This window comes from Chaetodon trifascialis, chromosome 20 (assembly GCF_039877785.1).
Source record: "Chaetodon trifascialis isolate fChaTrf1 chromosome 20, fChaTrf1.hap1, whole genome shotgun sequence".
Classification (NCBI taxonomy): Eukaryota; Metazoa; Chordata; class Actinopteri; order Chaetodontiformes; family Chaetodontidae; genus Chaetodon; species Chaetodon trifascialis.
The window spans coordinates 4,555,135-4,572,332 of record NC_092075.1 but is presented as its reverse complement, the minus strand read 5'-3'; the positions used below and the strand labels follow the sequence as shown (position 1 = coordinate 4,572,332).

The 17,198-nt window shown below is 43.6% G+C and overlaps 1 protein-coding gene across 3 annotated transcripts in view; it reads right to left on the bottom strand.

Moving 5' to 3' along the window:
- col5a1 (procollagen, type V, alpha 1) overlaps positions 1-17,198 on the bottom strand; it is a 74,066-nt gene that overhangs the window by 10,808 nt on the left and 46,060 nt on the right. For all 3 annotated transcript variants that reach the window (XM_070989222.1, XM_070989223.1, XM_070989224.1), the window contains 26 exons: positions 16,714-16,767; positions 16,583-16,627; positions 15,524-15,577; positions 14,530-14,574; positions 14,248-14,301; positions 13,320-13,364; positions 12,924-12,977; positions 11,043-11,150; positions 9,747-9,800; positions 9,203-9,256; positions 8,361-8,405; positions 8,115-8,168; positions 7,989-8,033; positions 7,826-7,879; positions 7,670-7,723; positions 7,527-7,580; positions 6,346-6,453; positions 6,062-6,151; positions 5,467-5,520; positions 5,047-5,154; positions 4,829-4,936; positions 3,635-3,688; positions 3,422-3,475; positions 3,205-3,312; positions 3,066-3,119; positions 2,825-2,932 (listed from right to left, as the gene is read on the bottom strand). In XM_070989222.1, the coding sequence (XP_070845323.1) occupies positions 2,825-2,932; positions 3,066-3,119; positions 3,205-3,312; positions 3,422-3,475; positions 3,635-3,688; positions 4,829-4,936; positions 5,047-5,154; positions 5,467-5,520; positions 6,062-6,151; positions 6,346-6,453; positions 7,527-7,580; positions 7,670-7,723; positions 7,826-7,879; positions 7,989-8,033; positions 8,115-8,168; positions 8,361-8,405; positions 9,203-9,256; positions 9,747-9,800; positions 11,043-11,150; positions 12,924-12,977; positions 13,320-13,364; positions 14,248-14,301; positions 14,530-14,574; positions 15,524-15,577; positions 16,583-16,627; positions 16,714-16,767 (1,719 nt within the window). The remainder of the gene's footprint in view (positions 1-2,824; positions 2,933-3,065; positions 3,120-3,204; positions 3,313-3,421; positions 3,476-3,634; positions 3,689-4,828; positions 4,937-5,046; positions 5,155-5,466; positions 5,521-6,061; positions 6,152-6,345; positions 6,454-7,526; positions 7,581-7,669; positions 7,724-7,825; positions 7,880-7,988; positions 8,034-8,114; positions 8,169-8,360; positions 8,406-9,202; positions 9,257-9,746; positions 9,801-11,042; positions 11,151-12,923; positions 12,978-13,319; positions 13,365-14,247; positions 14,302-14,529; positions 14,575-15,523; positions 15,578-16,582; positions 16,628-16,713; positions 16,768-17,198) is intronic.

The following is a 17,198-nucleotide window of genomic DNA, read 5'->3' as shown; positions in this document are numbered from 1 at the left end:
AACATGGTTCTCAAAGTCCCATTATTTACAGCAGCCCTCACTGTCCTGGTGCCCTTGTCAACCAAATGTGCAGAGAAAGAGATGACACAAGAGATTTCAATCCATCACGCACAGGCAGATTGGATGGCTGGAGCACAGGAGGGCGCTGACCCCACTGTTCTCCCCGGACCCTGCACATATATCTTGTCCTCATCCTCCTGTCTTATTGGATAGTTGCCCTGTTGATTCACCTTTACACCGGGCACTGTCGTTATTCACTGTCACATAAGTCTACTGTCCTCCCTGCTGGGATGTACTGCAGTCTGCCACACCTGTTTCAGAGAAATGCATTACCCCGTGTCATGTTTGGGAGACAGGGAGCCAATCGATAGCACAGCTCTGCAGAGCCAATAACAAGCTGTGAGGTGATGTGTTATGATAAGCAGATCCAGATTCTCTCTAGCATGAAGAAAAGCTCTGTATTGTGAATATCAACTCAAAATTAGTGCCTGGCTGTCTTCCACAACTGCTCCTGTTGATGTCAAGAAATCCACTCTAAGCAGTTGGTACACCTGTTTAAAAGCATGACTGATCCTCCCGTATTAGGAGCATACTACTGGGTCTTTATGCAAGATTGCATCTGAGAAGCCCTGCACAGCCATCGACTCCATCCTCATGACAACATGCTCGTTTTCACCACAGGGCTGATGCTTGGATTGTGGATGAGGGAAGTGAGCCGACCTGATGGCTGGGTTTGGACAAAAAAGCAGAAATGATGTTGGGGTGTGGTCATGACGGCTGGGCTGGCCTTTACTTTCGCTTTAGTGAATGTACTGGCAGGGAAAACATGCAATACATATGCATGACTGTATAAAACATGGACGTATTCTCCGTGAGCTCATTTGTAGGTTTCTGAAGAGCCACTGAGAAGCTCTGTGGCCCCAGCTATCTCCTTGGCAGCGCCTGACTCCACCGAACTCCCAGCTCATCCAAAAATGGGCAAAGAGGTGGAGCGTGGGTGTAGCTGAGGTGGGCTTGGATGCTGAAACTTAGCAGCTAGCTGTCACTCAAAGCAGCCATGCCCGTAATTATGTGTAACTTTAAGCCTTAATATTTTAAACAAGTGAGTTATATAAAAATGGGACATGACTCGCTTTTGGAACCAGCCTCAAGTGGCCATTTCAGCTCTGGAGGTTGCCGCTTGCCCGAGCTTCACTCTGCTGGTAAAAATCTGCTGAGCACGGGGAACCTGAGAGCATGAAAGACAGCTGCTCATCACAGATATATGAGGGATGTGTTTACAGAGAAAATCCTGAGCTCAGTTGCTTGCCAGCTCCCTGGGCTGGCTAATAAAATGCCAGATCAGCTAAAGAGCGATTAGGCCAAAAGAGCGCAGTGTTTGTTTGCACAGAAGAAGGACAGGCTATCCTCAGGGAGATTATAAAGGAGCAAAAGGTGATTCTATTGACTGAACCAGATAAAACAAATCGCACTATCACTACGGACAGAAAGTGATGAGACTTTGCAGTCAGGCCGCTGCAAAAGCTGCCAAAGCAGCATAATGAAACAGCAGCAACAAATAAGAGCAGGGGCTGATTTTATGCGAGCTGCCTTTAATAATGCATTTATCATCTTAGAATTGCAAGTACAGGGCCTTTGAGTATTTATTCATACTCTCTCCACCCAGCAACAGTACTGTTGGGGATGGCAGCCTGTCCGTTAGATTTGTGTGCATCTGTCACTCTGTGGCAGAAAAAGGCGATCATGTGCAATTTAAAAGGGTATCATATAAATAGGCATGGGAAATATTAATGGCTGCAAAAGCCTTGTAAAGGAGTATCAGTCAGAGGCTTTACCACAAAGCACTCAAACAAACTGCTAGCGCAATGCATATCTCTTCCACGGAGTTAGAAAAACCAGTCAACTGGATAAAAACTCACCTATCTATAGGGAGGTTATAATAAAACTGTGCGTGCAATCAGGTGCCAAAGTGGTCCAGGACATATAACATAAAGCCCACATGGGGAGCTTTGTTGTGGTGTCTACCTCTCTGGAACAACTGCATCATTTTTACGTTAAAAATTCACATCTTGAGAGACACTGCAATTTGTTGGAGCAGGGCCAGAGGGTGCCATCTGGAGCAAAAAGGCTGTAGGATGATGAATATATTGTAAACTGAAGGAATACATACACGAGGCCAATCACAACAGCTCCTCCCATGCACTTTAAAATGATTATACAGCAGTTCAAATGCAGTATTTACATGGGTGGCTGACTCCCTGAGTCCGGACCTTTGAATCTGCCCACTCCACTGAGTTGTGTAACGAGTTGATAATTCTTTCTAATATCAGCCAAAGTGGGTGATGCACCTTTTTTTAGTCGAAACAATGTTCCAAGAGACAATTAAATCATCATTTCTGGCTGTTATCATGTGCACAAAATTGTTTTGAAACACAATGTGGCTGAATTACAATAAAATATGTTTCAATGTCTGTTTTCATTTTTGTCTACTCGAGCACTGCATTTTCTTAATTGTCTGCAGGATGGATGTAATTAGTGTCAAATGAAAAGAGGCACAAAACAACTTAAGTGAAAGTGGTTCATGTGACTTTGGAGATGTCTGTGTTTGCACTTACACCAACTAGAGAAATGGCAGGTGCAATTTAAAAAGCGGGCGCAATTTCCTGCCATCCAGAAAAGCCATCAAAACGGCATTACGCTCCCTCCTGAAGTGCTTAAACACAACCTCGGCTGCACCACAACGCCCACGTCAGAGCGATGAAGTCGCAGAACTGGCACAAGCGCGGAGAGAGTGAGCGAAACCAGACATAGGAGAGAGGTTTACCTTTTCTCCAACAGCACCAGGGTTTCCAATACCACCAGGAGGTCCCTGAGGGCCATCGGCTCCTGGAGGTCCTGAGGGGCCTCTGGGACCAGGGGGACCAGGTGGACCCTACATGGAAAACAAGATTCAGTGCATTGAGGAAAAGATACTTCACCTGCAAACTGTTTAGAATGAGAAGTATTGACAAATAACACTTTCGCTTCTTTCGTGTATAAACCTGTATTCTCAGTCAGAAACTTACCATCTGACCGACGTCTCCAGTTTCACCTTTCTCACCAGGTGGACCAGGCAAGCCCTGCGGAGTGTGCAGAGGATTTAATCATACTGTCTCTGAATTATATCATTTAACCACAGTTTGTGTTTTTCAGGGCAGTCCGCACCTGCAGCCCAACTGGGCCTGGAGGTCCAGGGAAACCCCTTGATCCTTCATCTCCCTTCTGGCCAAACAGACCCTGCTGACCTCTGGGTCCAGGCTCACCATCTGCACCCTGAGGAGGTCAAGATCAGGAGATAAAAGGGTTAGTCTTACTGTGCCACACAGATACAGCAGATGAGGTGTTGAATGATCTGAACACCCAATGCAAACTAGACACTTACAGCAGGACCAGGTGCTCCAACAGGTCCTTGAGGGCCGGTAGGACCAGGTGGACCCTGCAGGGAAGAAGGAAAACATCAAAAGGATGAACAACAATCACATCCTTCACGACTGAAAACTGTTAAAACTGAAAATGGATTAGCCAACAATCTCAGGCGTTAAAATGAAAATAAATGTTGTCTTTGCATTAACGCTGTAAATGAACATCAACTTACATGTTCTCCTTTGTCACCCTTGCTTCCTTTCTGGCCCGGCTCTCCAATCTCTCCCTGTGGAACGGAAGGATCAGTGTGAAACAGAGACAGACGCAACTCCCGATTCAAAATAGTATATAAGTGAGCCGGAGATAAAATGTGACGATGAATAACGTTAAATTGTTATCAAACACTCCCCAGAACAGAAACTGACATATCAAAGCATGCTAACTCAACTAAATCCCACCTTTGAAAAGACATTTTTTAGAGATATTTCAATAACATCTCTCCTTCTCTTGTCAACGGTGACAAATATAGTTCACATCTGACGGGGGCTTATCACGATGAGTCACTGGTGCTACTATCAGCCAAAACAGAATAGATAATTAGTCCCATCTCAAACTGTTTGCACCAGCATTCCCAGAGTGAAGAGCCTTGCACCATTATTTCAAAGCCTCCACATGCTGTGGGTGTTTGGAGAAATAATGTTAATAACTGCCAAAGCCAAAGGCATTTACTTTTGGGCTTGAGTCAGACAATGCTCTTTGTGAGGCAGAATTACTCTCTTAAAATAAAGGCCCTGGAGTTGCTCGTTCCCTGTGGACAGGACTTATAATGAGAAAGTGTCTGAATGTGTGTAAACATTAGCTTGTGAGATCCTTTTTATCTGCATGGCAAATACCCTCCGTATTCTCCGTGTCCGTCTGCACCACAGGGACCATTGTAAGGCCAGTTAAGAACTGAGGCATTCTTCAAAGGATGAGAGATTATCCTTTGAGTATCTCCGTGGCTGATCTTCCTGCAAATGTTTTTAGAGGGGATGAGGAGTTGCTCTTGCTTCTGAATACTAAAGGGTCACTTTCACACATTCTGTCACTGCCACAAAACTCCTCCCTCTCCTCTGCCTGTCTGTACAGAAGGTGAAACAAAGCTGAAACAAGGCAGGTTCGCCTTTTAAAGATCTGTTAATCGATGCAAACTCTGTCAGACAAATTCCCCTCAGAGCATTTAAGGTCACAGGCAGACGAGACGAGAGGAGATCTGGTTTAGTCTCATCTGTAAAGTCTTTTTAAGGTGGTAAAGTGTACGTGTGCTGTATATTCATGTGTGTGTGTGTGTGTGTGTGTGCCTAAAAATGTAAAGCTTTGATGCAGCTTTACTGAATTTCATTATATTTCTCTTCACGTGAACAGGAAAACGTGAAAAGTAACTCACCTTGTCTCCATCCTCTCCAGGTGGTCCAGGAGGCCCTCCAGGTCCTGGCAGACCCACAGGTCCCTGAATACCATCTCTTCCAGCTGGGCCTTGAGGTCCTTTCTCTCCCTAAAATGTTTTTTTTCGTAGTACAACACCATGTTGTCAGCCAAGCTCAATCTGGGAAATTTGCAATTTTACTCTATGTTGCAGCTATGTCCATACTGTGACTTTCTTACCGGTCCGCCTTTCTCTCCAGCAGGGCCTGGAGGTCCCTGAGGGCCAGGACGTCCAGGGAGACCTGTAGGTCCAGCTGGGCCAGCAGGACCACGCTCGCCAGGAGAACCCTACAGCGCCACCGCAGAGTAATGTTAGCGATCAGAGTAACAGAGCGAAAATATGAAAGACATCAAAGTTATGATACTGAAACAAAATCATAATATCAGGCACATCTACCCAAGCAAATAGGTCAGACCTCCCTTATGTAAGTAACACACTATGCATATCATTATATTATGTAAGAGCCTGGAACAACTGAGGGTGGGAACTTTGCTATGAAGACAATTCCCAGCGATGGAGACAGAATATGGAAGGTTAAAGTGAGAAGGAGAGAATAACAGTGTCAAACTGAGGATGCGGATGCAGTAAACTGTACTCACAGCAGGGCCAGGTGGGCCATGAGGACCCTCATTCCCTTTCAGGCCGTGAGCCCCCTGCAGAACAGAGTAAAATGAAGGTTTCAGAAAACAAACACATCTCTTCGGGAAGCACACTTCCTGCCTTACACTGGACTCCCTATTTTCAAACAGACTCAGCGTGAGACGGAAAACCTCCTACAGTCCCCAAAGTGGAGGCCGGGAGCAGACGGGCAGGACAGTTATTTGCTCAAAGTTCTGCAAACATCCTTTAGATTACAAAGGAATGCGTGCATCGCTTCATTGCTGCAGCAGGTTCTGCCATTGACTTTTGTCTAACAAGTTTGCAGTAAGAAAAGAGTGTGAATTGCATAACTATAAGGACATAACTTTTGTCAAGCTAGAATAAAAAAAATAAGAAAGATTAAAAAAATAAACAGCCTAGAGCACACTGTTCCTCTTCTGAAGCCCACTCAGGGATCTGATATCATGTCTGATTCTTCAAGTTCACCACAGTCTTACAGCGATTTAATAGCCCAGAACTATTATGCAATAAGCAAGCTGTGAGAGATATTGAATTTGTGTGATGCTATTGTACTGAGCAGAAAGCCATACTAACCACAGGGCCAGGCAGACCTCTCTCTCCAGGGAAACCTCTTGGCCCAGGAGGGCCATCTTTACCTGCTGGGCCAGCAGGACCGGGGTCACCCTGTAGGTCAAAGGACAATGCTATTAATCCTGTAAATGCACTGTTATTGTATTGTGTGATATAATTAGCGTCCTTAAATCAGCCCATGAAACAAAAGCTCTAGATGGGAAACAAATAGCAGTCTTATTACAGGTGTGTATTATGCTGATCGGGTGCTAAAGAGATAAAATATTAAATAGAGCTTCAGGGTTCACCTTGGCTCCTTCTTTTCCAGCAGCTCCAGGTAGACCCTGCTCACCAGGTGGGCCTGGGGGTCCAGGGTGGCCTCGATCTCCCATTGGTCCAGTCTCACCCGTTGGTCCCTATAATTGCATAAAATAGAAATAAAATCATGAGTCCCATTCACACACGCGCTGCCACCCTGAACTTATCTCGACATCACCTGGAGGAGCTGTAAACAGACTTCACGCTTCCAGCTCCATAACACAAAGTCCATATAATGTCCGAATGTGTGAATAGAGCAGGTCTGTGTCCAGAGAATTCAGTGAGTGTGTTGATGACATTGACTGCGCTGCATGTGTACATGTGTGGCTGCTTCATACTATTTTCTGCTTGCCTGTATGTTGCTTTCCACTCTTCACTGATATTGCCAATGCATCCAAATGCATGTAAAATGGATATCAATGCAAAAATAGTCATCATTATGGCAGAGTCCTCCTCCTGCACACTCTACCCAGGCTCCACCCCTCGCCTAAACCAAGTTTTCCAGCAGGTGAGAATGCATCTGACAGATAATCTCCAGCTGTGTGCTACATGTGTGAAAGGGCGACTTTGGACAATGTCTGAACCTGGTTTTCCAAACACCACACGATAAAAACCAATCGTGGAGGAAGTGTTAAAAAGAAAAACTACATCAAGAGGGACACTGTGAGTAAAATCAGCAATTTAATACGCAAAAGATGTTACAATTTCTCCTTCTATTACAAAACGTGGCGAGGAGAAGCTGAGCATTTGCTGTGTGGGAGGCTTACAAGTCATTAAGGCCACATACAGCTCCGTTATCGTCAATGTTCTCAGCTGGCATTAGCAGAGCGGCTGGGAGGGAAAGTCTGTTAAACGTTTATGCATAATGGATGAAGAGCCCTTTGCTAATATGAAAGAGGATAAACAACACTTAAGTCATGGCTCGTGAGATATAGGTGGGTACGTGTTCTGGTAACTTTACTCGTGCAAATCTAAGAGTGTATTCTTTAAGATACTTTGAGATTAGTACAAATACATATGTGTTATTTTTCAGCACTTAAGGGAGGGGATTTTCATCTCTGCACAAAAGAACACAACCAGTGTGAGCAGTGCAACCAAAACAACAGTCAGTGAGTCGACTGATAAAACAACACTGACCAAAACAGCAAGATGCTCAGTGACTGTGACTCACCTGAGGTCCAACCACGCCTGGAGGACCAGGAGGGCCAGTCTTGCCTTGGAATCCCTGTGTGTTACAAAGGAACAAACAGAACTGTCATACGAGTGACTCTGAAATACAGATGAAGAGCTGAGCATTCACACTGGTTTACTCACAGTCTCTCCTCTCTGTCCAGGGTGTCCAGGCAGTCCGTCTTTCCCTGCAGGGCCCTGAGAAAAACAGAAGAGGAATGTAAGAACGCAGGAGGACAAAGGAAAAGGCGTGCTAGGTTTGTATACAGAGTCATGTGCGGTGTGTGAGTTTGCACTCACGGGTGGGCCCTTTGGTCCTGGGAAACCTGTTGGTCCCTGAGGGCCTGGCAGACCCTGAAACAAACAACAAAAGATTCCTGGTCAATAATCACTTGTCTGTTATGGAAACTGATACATATTGTGAGAATAAAATGACCCTTGATGACAGCGTGATGGTACGTACCCTCTCTCCGGGAGGTCCTGGTGGGCCATCATTTCCTGAGTTACCCTGAAGAGACAAAATAAGAAGTAAATGGTGAACTTGTACTACAATTTATGCAAGGAAGCGGTAGTGAAATATCTTACGCACCTTTGGTCCAGCTTTTCCTGTTGGTCCTCTTGGACCTCGCTCTCCTCGAGGGCCCTTGAGAAAAAGACAAAGTGATTAAAATCAAAGAAAGGGTCCTACGAGATATCTGTGACCGGAAAACGTGTTGCATCACGCTTGAGTCGGCGCGGTTTCCCCCTCAAGTATGCTCAGGTTGAATCTCCATTTTCACTCAGGTGCCAAGCTCGCCATCTGTATATAAGCAGGAGTCTGCTGAGTAAGACTAACCGTTGGTCCTCTCTGTCCGCGTGGGCCAGGCTTTCCTGCTGTTCCCTGTGGACACGAAGAACACACACCACGATCAAAGGAGAGGCACTTGCATCATTAAGAGGCTGCATCCTCGAGAAGAAGGGATCTAATGCCAGCAGACAGTAACATTTGCAAACACATTTCAGCAGAATTGGAGCATTTAGGAGCTTTGAGATGATCTTTTATCATTAATTAGAAATGACGTGTTTTGAAGGTACCATCAATATTTATCATCGCTTACATTAAATTCATTAGCACCTCAGAATAAGACATTTTAATCAACGCATAATGCATATTATAATGGTTGCAAAGCAACATTCTAATTACAGTGGCTGCATACAACTTTAATGAGAAAAACAATTATATCTTTGTGTGGCTTTTAACTTCCAAACAAATGCTGTTAAACTATGTTACTGGCGCTGCAATCGCTACTCGGTCTTGGCGCTTGGTCTCATAAACTTCTCAAATGTTTTGTGAAGATGAAAAGCTTTATGGGCCTTGCCCCACTTGTGGTGAAAAACCATTACTCTTTCAGGCAAGCTAATGGCCCATCCCTTAAACAAAGAAAATGAAAAATTGCTCAAGTACCACAGAGTGATAAACAATGCTTTTGGTGGTTCGAAATAAGTTGTGTAAGTGGTAATGAAGAAGGAATGCAATTGTCTCTCTGTCCTTAGTAAAAATCTTTATTTCAGAAGCATGCAACTTCCTCTAGGTTGATAAATCTGGAGCAGGGACAGGAGCCTGTCTCCAACACTACACCAGTATTGATCCAACCCTTGTAGGACTGAGAAGAATAATAAGAAGTCTATCTTACGCACCCGAGTTCCTTTCTCTCCATTGGCGCCAGGGAAACCTTGGAAACCCTGAGATCCCTGTGTGGGAGAAAGAAAGCAACTAATCATTTGAGGGACAAACCTTAAATATTACATCCCTTGTTTATTCCCAGAGATATCTATAGTGAATCAAATGCAACAGGAGATTAAGTGCAGCATGAATAAATGCAGTGTTTTATTGTTGCTGTATCGGGAGCCCAGGCCTGACACCAAAAGGCATATTCACGTCCCCGGCTCTTTGATCAGGGAGCTTCAAGCATGTCCGTTTGTCAGACTGTTGCTTTGGCTCAGAGAGGCTAAAGGATGAGCCATCAAAGGATCAGCGAGGCAGCCCTCACATGCACACGTATACATTTTTCATTCTCTTTCAAGTGCAATCACAAACACACGTGCGTGTAGTGACACTTTCGTGAGATAAACTGTGTCCCTGAACAATGGAGTTTTAAAATTACTCTGAAAGTAAAGTTACTCTTTGCTGGAATCAGTAAATTAATGAAAATATTCTTTAGCAATACATGCATGCAATTACCTTTGGTCCTTGTCTTCCTGGGTATCCTGGCAATCCGGGAACTCCAAGTTTACCCTGTAAATGAGAAGAGGCAAAATAGTTTTTAGAGTCACTTGAAGTCTATAACTGACTTTGTATTAAAAAACACAAACGGTTAAAGATTTATCAGAGGAGACAGAGATAATCCTGACTTTTAGTCTCTAGTATGTGCTGGATCCTACAATTCCCACAATTCAACTCAACAGCTCATCCTCCTAAACACCCCAATGACATCATCAGGGTTACTTCTGAGTAGCACTGTGTTCCAGATTATGTACTTCTATACTGCATGATACTTGTGATGCATAGATTAAATGTATGAGACACTTACTGTGACTTAGTGCATGAAATATTTAGTATTTTGTGGGTTTTATTAGTGATGCAAAAAGAGTAGAATTATGAGTAGAATTCCTGTACAATGATGAGTATCTTGTCAACCTATAAGACAAGCAGCCAGCCCACAGTATGCTACATTTGTACAGCTGTGAATGTAAATAAACACAAAAGCAGTCTTACTCTAGTCGTAAAACTATATTAACATATGAACAAGCACCTGCTAAACATGTCAGCATTTTGTCGAGCCAGCTCAGTGTTCGGACACAGAAATGTTGGCAGCTGTGAAGGCTCTAATTAAATATGAAAATGACTCAGCTGTTACTTCATGAGCGATCCACATACAGAGCGGTGACTGCATCTATAATGCAATGCTACCGCCATAATGCAAATATATGTACAGTTCAGACAGAGGAAGCACTCCACTGTAAGGAGAAAGCTTAAAGGATAATAAACAGGTTTACTGTGGAACATGAACACACTTTTCCCCCCAACCTTGGATGAGGCCTTGCCAAATCAGACTGTGCACGAGTTTGTCAGCAAAGTCTCAATGACGCTCAACATCTGTTCATGCCAATTTCTAAGCCTTTAGAGAAAGACCATTAAGACTGTATCCTGTACAAAAGACAAGTTATTCTACCACAAAAACAGCTGATTATGCAGTGCTCAATTTAACAATAAAGAACGTTAAGGACTGGATCCATCTTATGTTCCCAGCTGGTTCAAGAGCAGCAGCGATGAAAAATCGGTTGCTGTTCAGAACAGAACGATCGGAAGAACTATTTTCCTTGTTAAGCCCTGCTGAGCTATCATCCCAGATCAAACATGACTGATGGTCCAAAATAACTCTTTTTTTACTCTGTCTGCGTAAAATTTAGACAGAGGACACAGCATCTGTGGGATTTCAGTGTTTTTGGTTGTAGAAGCTGAGAAAAAGGAGCTTACCTTCTCGCCATTTGGCCCAAGAGGACCAGCATCTCCTGGGAGACCTGAGCGACCCTTTGGTCCCTCGGGACCATCTTCTCCTCTGGGTCCTGCTGGTCCAAGCTCTCCCTGGAAAGCACAGGAAGCAGAAAGCACAAATATCACACGTCTTATACATTAACATGATGCGCTAGATCCACTATCAACACACACTTGTATATTCTTTTAAATCATCCTCAGAGCTCCCACTCATCAAAACGTACTACATCCAAGAAACATGCTGAATGTATTTCCTTCATCATAAACCAGAACAAAAATAAAAATAAATTAGCAAAGCCAATTTCTTTGTACTGTATAATCTAATGCCTTAGGTGCTTAGATCATTGCATACATTAGCCAGCAGTTTCTTCTTTCAGTCCTGAATATTTAATGTTATAGAGACGTACTTAAAGGTACACTATGCAGGAATTGTTGGGTACTGTTTTCAGCGATGTATCCGCCATTTTTGTAGCTTCCCTTTTGGATGCTTATGGTCTGGTGCCTGGTCCCTGCTTCTGATAATCCTGTACATTATACCTTTAAGGTCTGAAACCACTTTTCAGGGGACAGCTGTACTATCATGTTCTTAGCAACATATTGACATATCAACATAAAATGATTAATACTGCATAATATCATTCTTTTCATATTCATATTCATATTCCTTCATATTCTTATACATTTTCATTTGTGTCACAAGTACAACTAAAGAAATCATTTTTCGTCTTGAGCAAACAAGCCCAGGTAATTGAGGTCACCTGTTGCGAGTGCAAAGTTGCTTAAAGAATCAAGTGAGGCTATTTTCCCTCCTTGCCTGCCCCTCAAAGGCGTTAGCGATCCTATTATTGCGTCTCTCTGTATGTGTGCTCCACTTCTAGGGAGACACATACTGAATGACAGAGTACAAACTCGCTCTGACAACCAGTCGCCGCTGTGGAGACCCAGTGGTGTGTGAAAGGTATCTAGTTAAAGGCTTGCGCAGAATTTCCCAAGCAAGCAAGTGCACGCACACACCCACACTCGAGCACACATAAAACGGCATCAAGCAAACTGTACTTGACTCACACTTGCAAGCTCATCAAAGAGAACGCTTTAAATTGAGCATTCACACTCACATACACACACACACGTTTCATAGGCATGCTTAAAAATGAGTCATTTAGATTCTGGTCCATGTGTGTCTCCTCCAGAGCAGAGGGCCTCCTCAAATCCTTGCTTTCATCTGGATCTGCTACATCTCCAGAGGAAAACAGGCTGGAGCCCCATGTCTCTCTCTCGAGCTTGATGGGGTTTAAAGTGCCATTGATTTCTCCTTCCTTTCTGTACTTTGCTATAGACAGGCTGGTCAGGGGCTGGGGGTTTTGATGTTTGAAGTACGGGCTAAGGCGAAGTATGTTTTTCACTGTAAAAGGCTGTTTTCCTGCTACTTGACATTGTAAGTCCCGAATGCAGTTTGGAGAAGGAAGCTGTTCCTGGGTTCCCCTGTCAAACTTCTACTTTCCTCCTCAAGTCGTTGACGTTCAGACTGACTGGAAAATGCCAGAGGGGGACAGAAAAGGAATTGGAAAACTGCTCACGTAAACACGTACCCACACACACTAACAGCTGGCAACAGGAGCAGCACCTTATGTTTGCTCATTACCCACAATTCCGCAGTCGTCACAGAGGCTTAGGCCGAGAGAGGCGAATGCCGGGAGAGGTTGGTACCTTCACTTAGTTCGGGTAAAGGTCACCATCAACAGAACTAAGCCCCCAAAGCAATTCTGAGTGCAGACGCCAGAGCTGTCTGATTAGTTTCATTAATCTGAATGACTTCCGGCACTCGACGTGTGATTGGATACAATATAAACAAAGAAGCCTCACCCTGTCGCCCTTGATGCCCATATCTCCCTTGAAGCCGGGGAAGCCGTCTTCTCCCTGGCAAGAGAATAAAGGAGACAGAGAGGTGAGGATGCAACGATGGAGAAAGAATGGGATAATGCAGATGTTGTAGCACACACACGCTCAAACACAAGCGCACGCACAGATGTGGGGTCTTGGCAAGATCCCCTGTTGCCATAGAAACTCTCGATCACATCTTTTTCTTCAGCAGCAGCAAAATTAAGTTCGGTTTTAGAGGATTTTGCTGAGATTATCATTAGACCACCACCCCTTTAATTTGCACAAATGCTGCAGTTTCTCTGAAGTTCAAAGTCTCTTCCTTTCACGCAGTCACTCTCTTTCTTTGACTTTCTTAGCTGTCAGTCTGAGCTCTCTTACCTTTTCACCCTTATTTCCTTTAAGACCGCGTACACCGTCGGCTCCCTGTGATGCAAGAGCAGACAGATGTTACACGCTGACACAGTGCGCGCTGGACAAACAGGAGAGGTTCACTTGTAGAGTGTTCAGTTCGAGCATTAGCCAGGGAGGATTTTCACCACAAGAGTGATGTTTTTCTACAGCTTTTTTTTTTTTTTTTTTTAAATTCTGGAAAGGCTGCAAAGTCAGAAAAGTCAATAACTGATGTAGGTGTGCTGTGCAGGATACGCCATATAATGGATGCATTTAGATGTGTTGTGACTGTAATTCAACCGCAGGAGCATTTGAAATTCTCTTAACTACATTCATGTGATCTTCCCTGAGAGACTTCAGCCATGACTGTTAGCCTGAAGTCAAGCTGCCGTTGTGAGGCTGTCTCTCAGTGGAAGCTTCAACAATTGGCTTGATCACACCCTCCTGCCAAGATTTTATTTGATGGGATTTCTTTTGTCTTGGTTTCATCAGCGACTGATGACAGCAAACAAGAACAGGGTTGTGCGCCTTGAGCCGTTATCAGCCCCTGTGACTAACCTCAGCGCCACCTCATGCGAGCAAATTGATGTGAGGTCTTAAAAGGTGACTTCCCCGTGTTAATCTCTGCTTTTATGCCACTGCGACAGAAGCAGAGGTCACTGAACCACTCCGTGTACTTCATCTTTCAAGGGAGGGTAATTTATCAGTAAACTAGATCTTTTAATTTATTAAACAATGACTTTTTATAACATCACAGTCGGTGGACAAACCTTGGAAATAATAACACAGCTCTTCATTCCAGATGCATTTTAAGTAGATAATGGGCAACTACTAGCCCGTAACGGTTGTTAATTGGAGGGTACCACTAGCTGATAATATCACAAATGAACGTATTAGTGCCTGATAATCATCTCACCTTCACGCCTCGGGGCCCAGGATAACCAATGGGTCCTTGAGGGCCAGCCGGGCCCTGGAGAGATAGATATTTGGTGAGAGCTTGTAGCACACACGCAGTTACAGTACACACATGAGCCCACAGCGCTACTGTTATCTACATTAATGCAAAATGTTTTATGCAAATGTGTCTGAACTAGGACAACGGGAGGGGAGAGAAACGTAGAGAAGCAGGAATAAATTCAAAGAAGAACAAACGCAAGCTCCAAAAGTAAGAGACGTGGGGAGACGAAATAAAACTTACCATGTGTCCTTTCTCTCCAGGAGGCCCCTCCTTTCCAGGGTGACCCTGTGAATTATTAAGAGAAATATTATTGCATCTCATTTCAGGATAATTACCACCATAAATACTACAACACCCCCTTTAACTGAGGGATTAAGTTGTAAAACTATGGGAGGACGTATCAAACTGGAAAATTGGAATAAGGGCTTTTGGAGTTCAATCTCATTTGGGATTTTGATCCTTAATGCACAGTATTATAGCAGCACTACAGGCAATTACTGTGCTCTAAAAGGCAAGACTGCCGTTTTGGGACTTCACAATACATTACACACATAGCATCCACGCATGTGCACGACACACAATGCAGAAGACACAAAAACATGCCTCTAATATAGATGGTAAAAGGGGATAATAAAGACTGAAAGGAAACTGATTGCATTCTCGTGGGACAAAGGAGCTCTGCAAAGCTCCTGATGGTCTTTTAGCGATGTGAGAGAGGATAGAGGGGAATAAATACTACAGAGGACAGAAATGAAGGGCAGACAGGGAGCACTGATACTGAAAGACAATATTACGGTTGATGGATAAATTAAAAAAAAAGAAAAAAGCTTAATGTGTAAATGGCGGAGAGTTATTTCCACTCCAAGGAGAGTCTGAAAGGCTTTAAAGGACCAGTGGACATCGTCGGGTGTCCGCTCTCCTCTGTCTCTCTTTCACCAAATCCCTCGTTCTTTTCAACACTTCTTTTTTCTTTCACTGCCGTCATTCATATTTCACAGCCTCTCTTGTCTCTGTATCTCTTAGCTGCCACCTGGTGCCTTCGAAAGCACATCTGCCATTAGCGCAGGTGTCTTCTGTGCAGAGACGGGAAAGAGCGTTTGCATGTGTGTGTCTGCGTTCAGTGGTCTCACAGTTACAATCAGTAAATTATAATTATTGAAGACAGAGAAGGGAGAAAGAGACGAGCTGTTTTCCTTGCGTAAGTATCTTTAGATGTGTGGTACTATGAACTTACCGGAGGACCATCAGCTCCTGGCATTCCTGGCAAACCGGGTTTTCCAGTAGGACCCTGGGTAGAGGACAAGATGTTAGGACAAATAAGACAACACAAAGTAAAGAAACACATAGTAATCAAATGATATAGGTGTCATAAAAGTCTGTAAAAACAAAATTCAGAGTCTACAGCCATGCTAGCACCTCTGTGAGGCTGAGGCATTCCACTTGTGTATTAAGGTAAATGCTAACACTAGCATGCTAACAATGACAGTGCTAATATGCTGACATTTAGCAGCTACAACGTTGCAATATTCCCCATTTTAGTTTAGCATCTTAGCACACTAACACCTGCTGATTAGTAATAATTAGCAACCCAAAAAATGGACAAATTCAACATTTGACCAGAGGGTGGCCCTAAACGAAGGTCAGGGGATCACGCTATTACACTTTATCCCGTGTACCATGTACCATTCAACTGAATCCTGAAGTCTTACAAGGCCCATTTCAATTATTAAATCATCCAGATCATCTAGTAAGTCTGTGTTTTCATGATTAATGATGCACTCGTGCTACTGTTCACTTCTTCTAACCAACATTTTCAAATAAATGGTCTTGTGTCAAGTCTTTATTCCATTCGCTTTTTCTTCAAAAGCCCACAGTCTTTTAGTCTTTTATTTATATCAGGTGAAATATAATACCTATATTATTCATTCTTAAATTCCAACTGTTCAATAATAAACTGAATACACTCCATACAAGATGGCAGATGTGATTTAGCTGAAATTGGATTAAAATGTATCAGGATTAAAATCTATCTGTACTGCCTACTAGGCACTATTTGGTCCTGCGGTGGGGATGGGGACACGTTTGCATAATAGTGTGATAAGCAATTGGAACTGAATAAGATAGCAACTCAGCGTTCAGTTCATGTAAATGAATGAGACAATTTTCCTGCAATTTTGTAGATTTGGGGTTTATTAACATTTTATCAAGCTGGCAGTTTTTCTTCCTGTGAAGATGCAGTGATGGCATGTTTCACAATATATTACAGTGATTCAGTGATCATGTGATATCGCACCTTCTCTCCGGGAGGTCCGATGGCTCCTTGGGGCCCTGGAAGTCCCTGCAGAGAGAAAACAAAATGCTCAGAACATTTTCATTGATGGATGAGAGAAAAATCGAATGTCAGACACCCTGTTCATCACTGACCTGGGCACCTGGGTTGCCTTGCTGTCCAGGAGGTCCTGGTTCTCCTTGAGGTCCCTGAAAAAAAAATTAAGCCAATTTTAAAAATCTCATTATAAACACAAAGATTGATTACTTTATTTACTTGAGTAAAACGTCCCATGTGAAGGTAAGAGTGATTTGTTGCTCCATATGGTCCATTAAAAGTGAAATGTGCTCTGAACAGACATAAATTAGAAGCTGTCCAACAGCACATCACTGCATTATTTCCTTCTTAGACCTAAACAGGCCATAACTCCTAGACAAATACTACAATATCTTGCTCCGGCTGAAGGCAGAAGACGCACACACACACACACACACACACACACACACACACACACACACACACGTACGACACACATTCTGACACCCACTTTCCTGATGAAAGAGACTGCAGAACCACAAAGACAAAACACCTTCCCTCTCAGATAACTAGCAATCAATTATGTTGCTCCGGTCCATGAGTG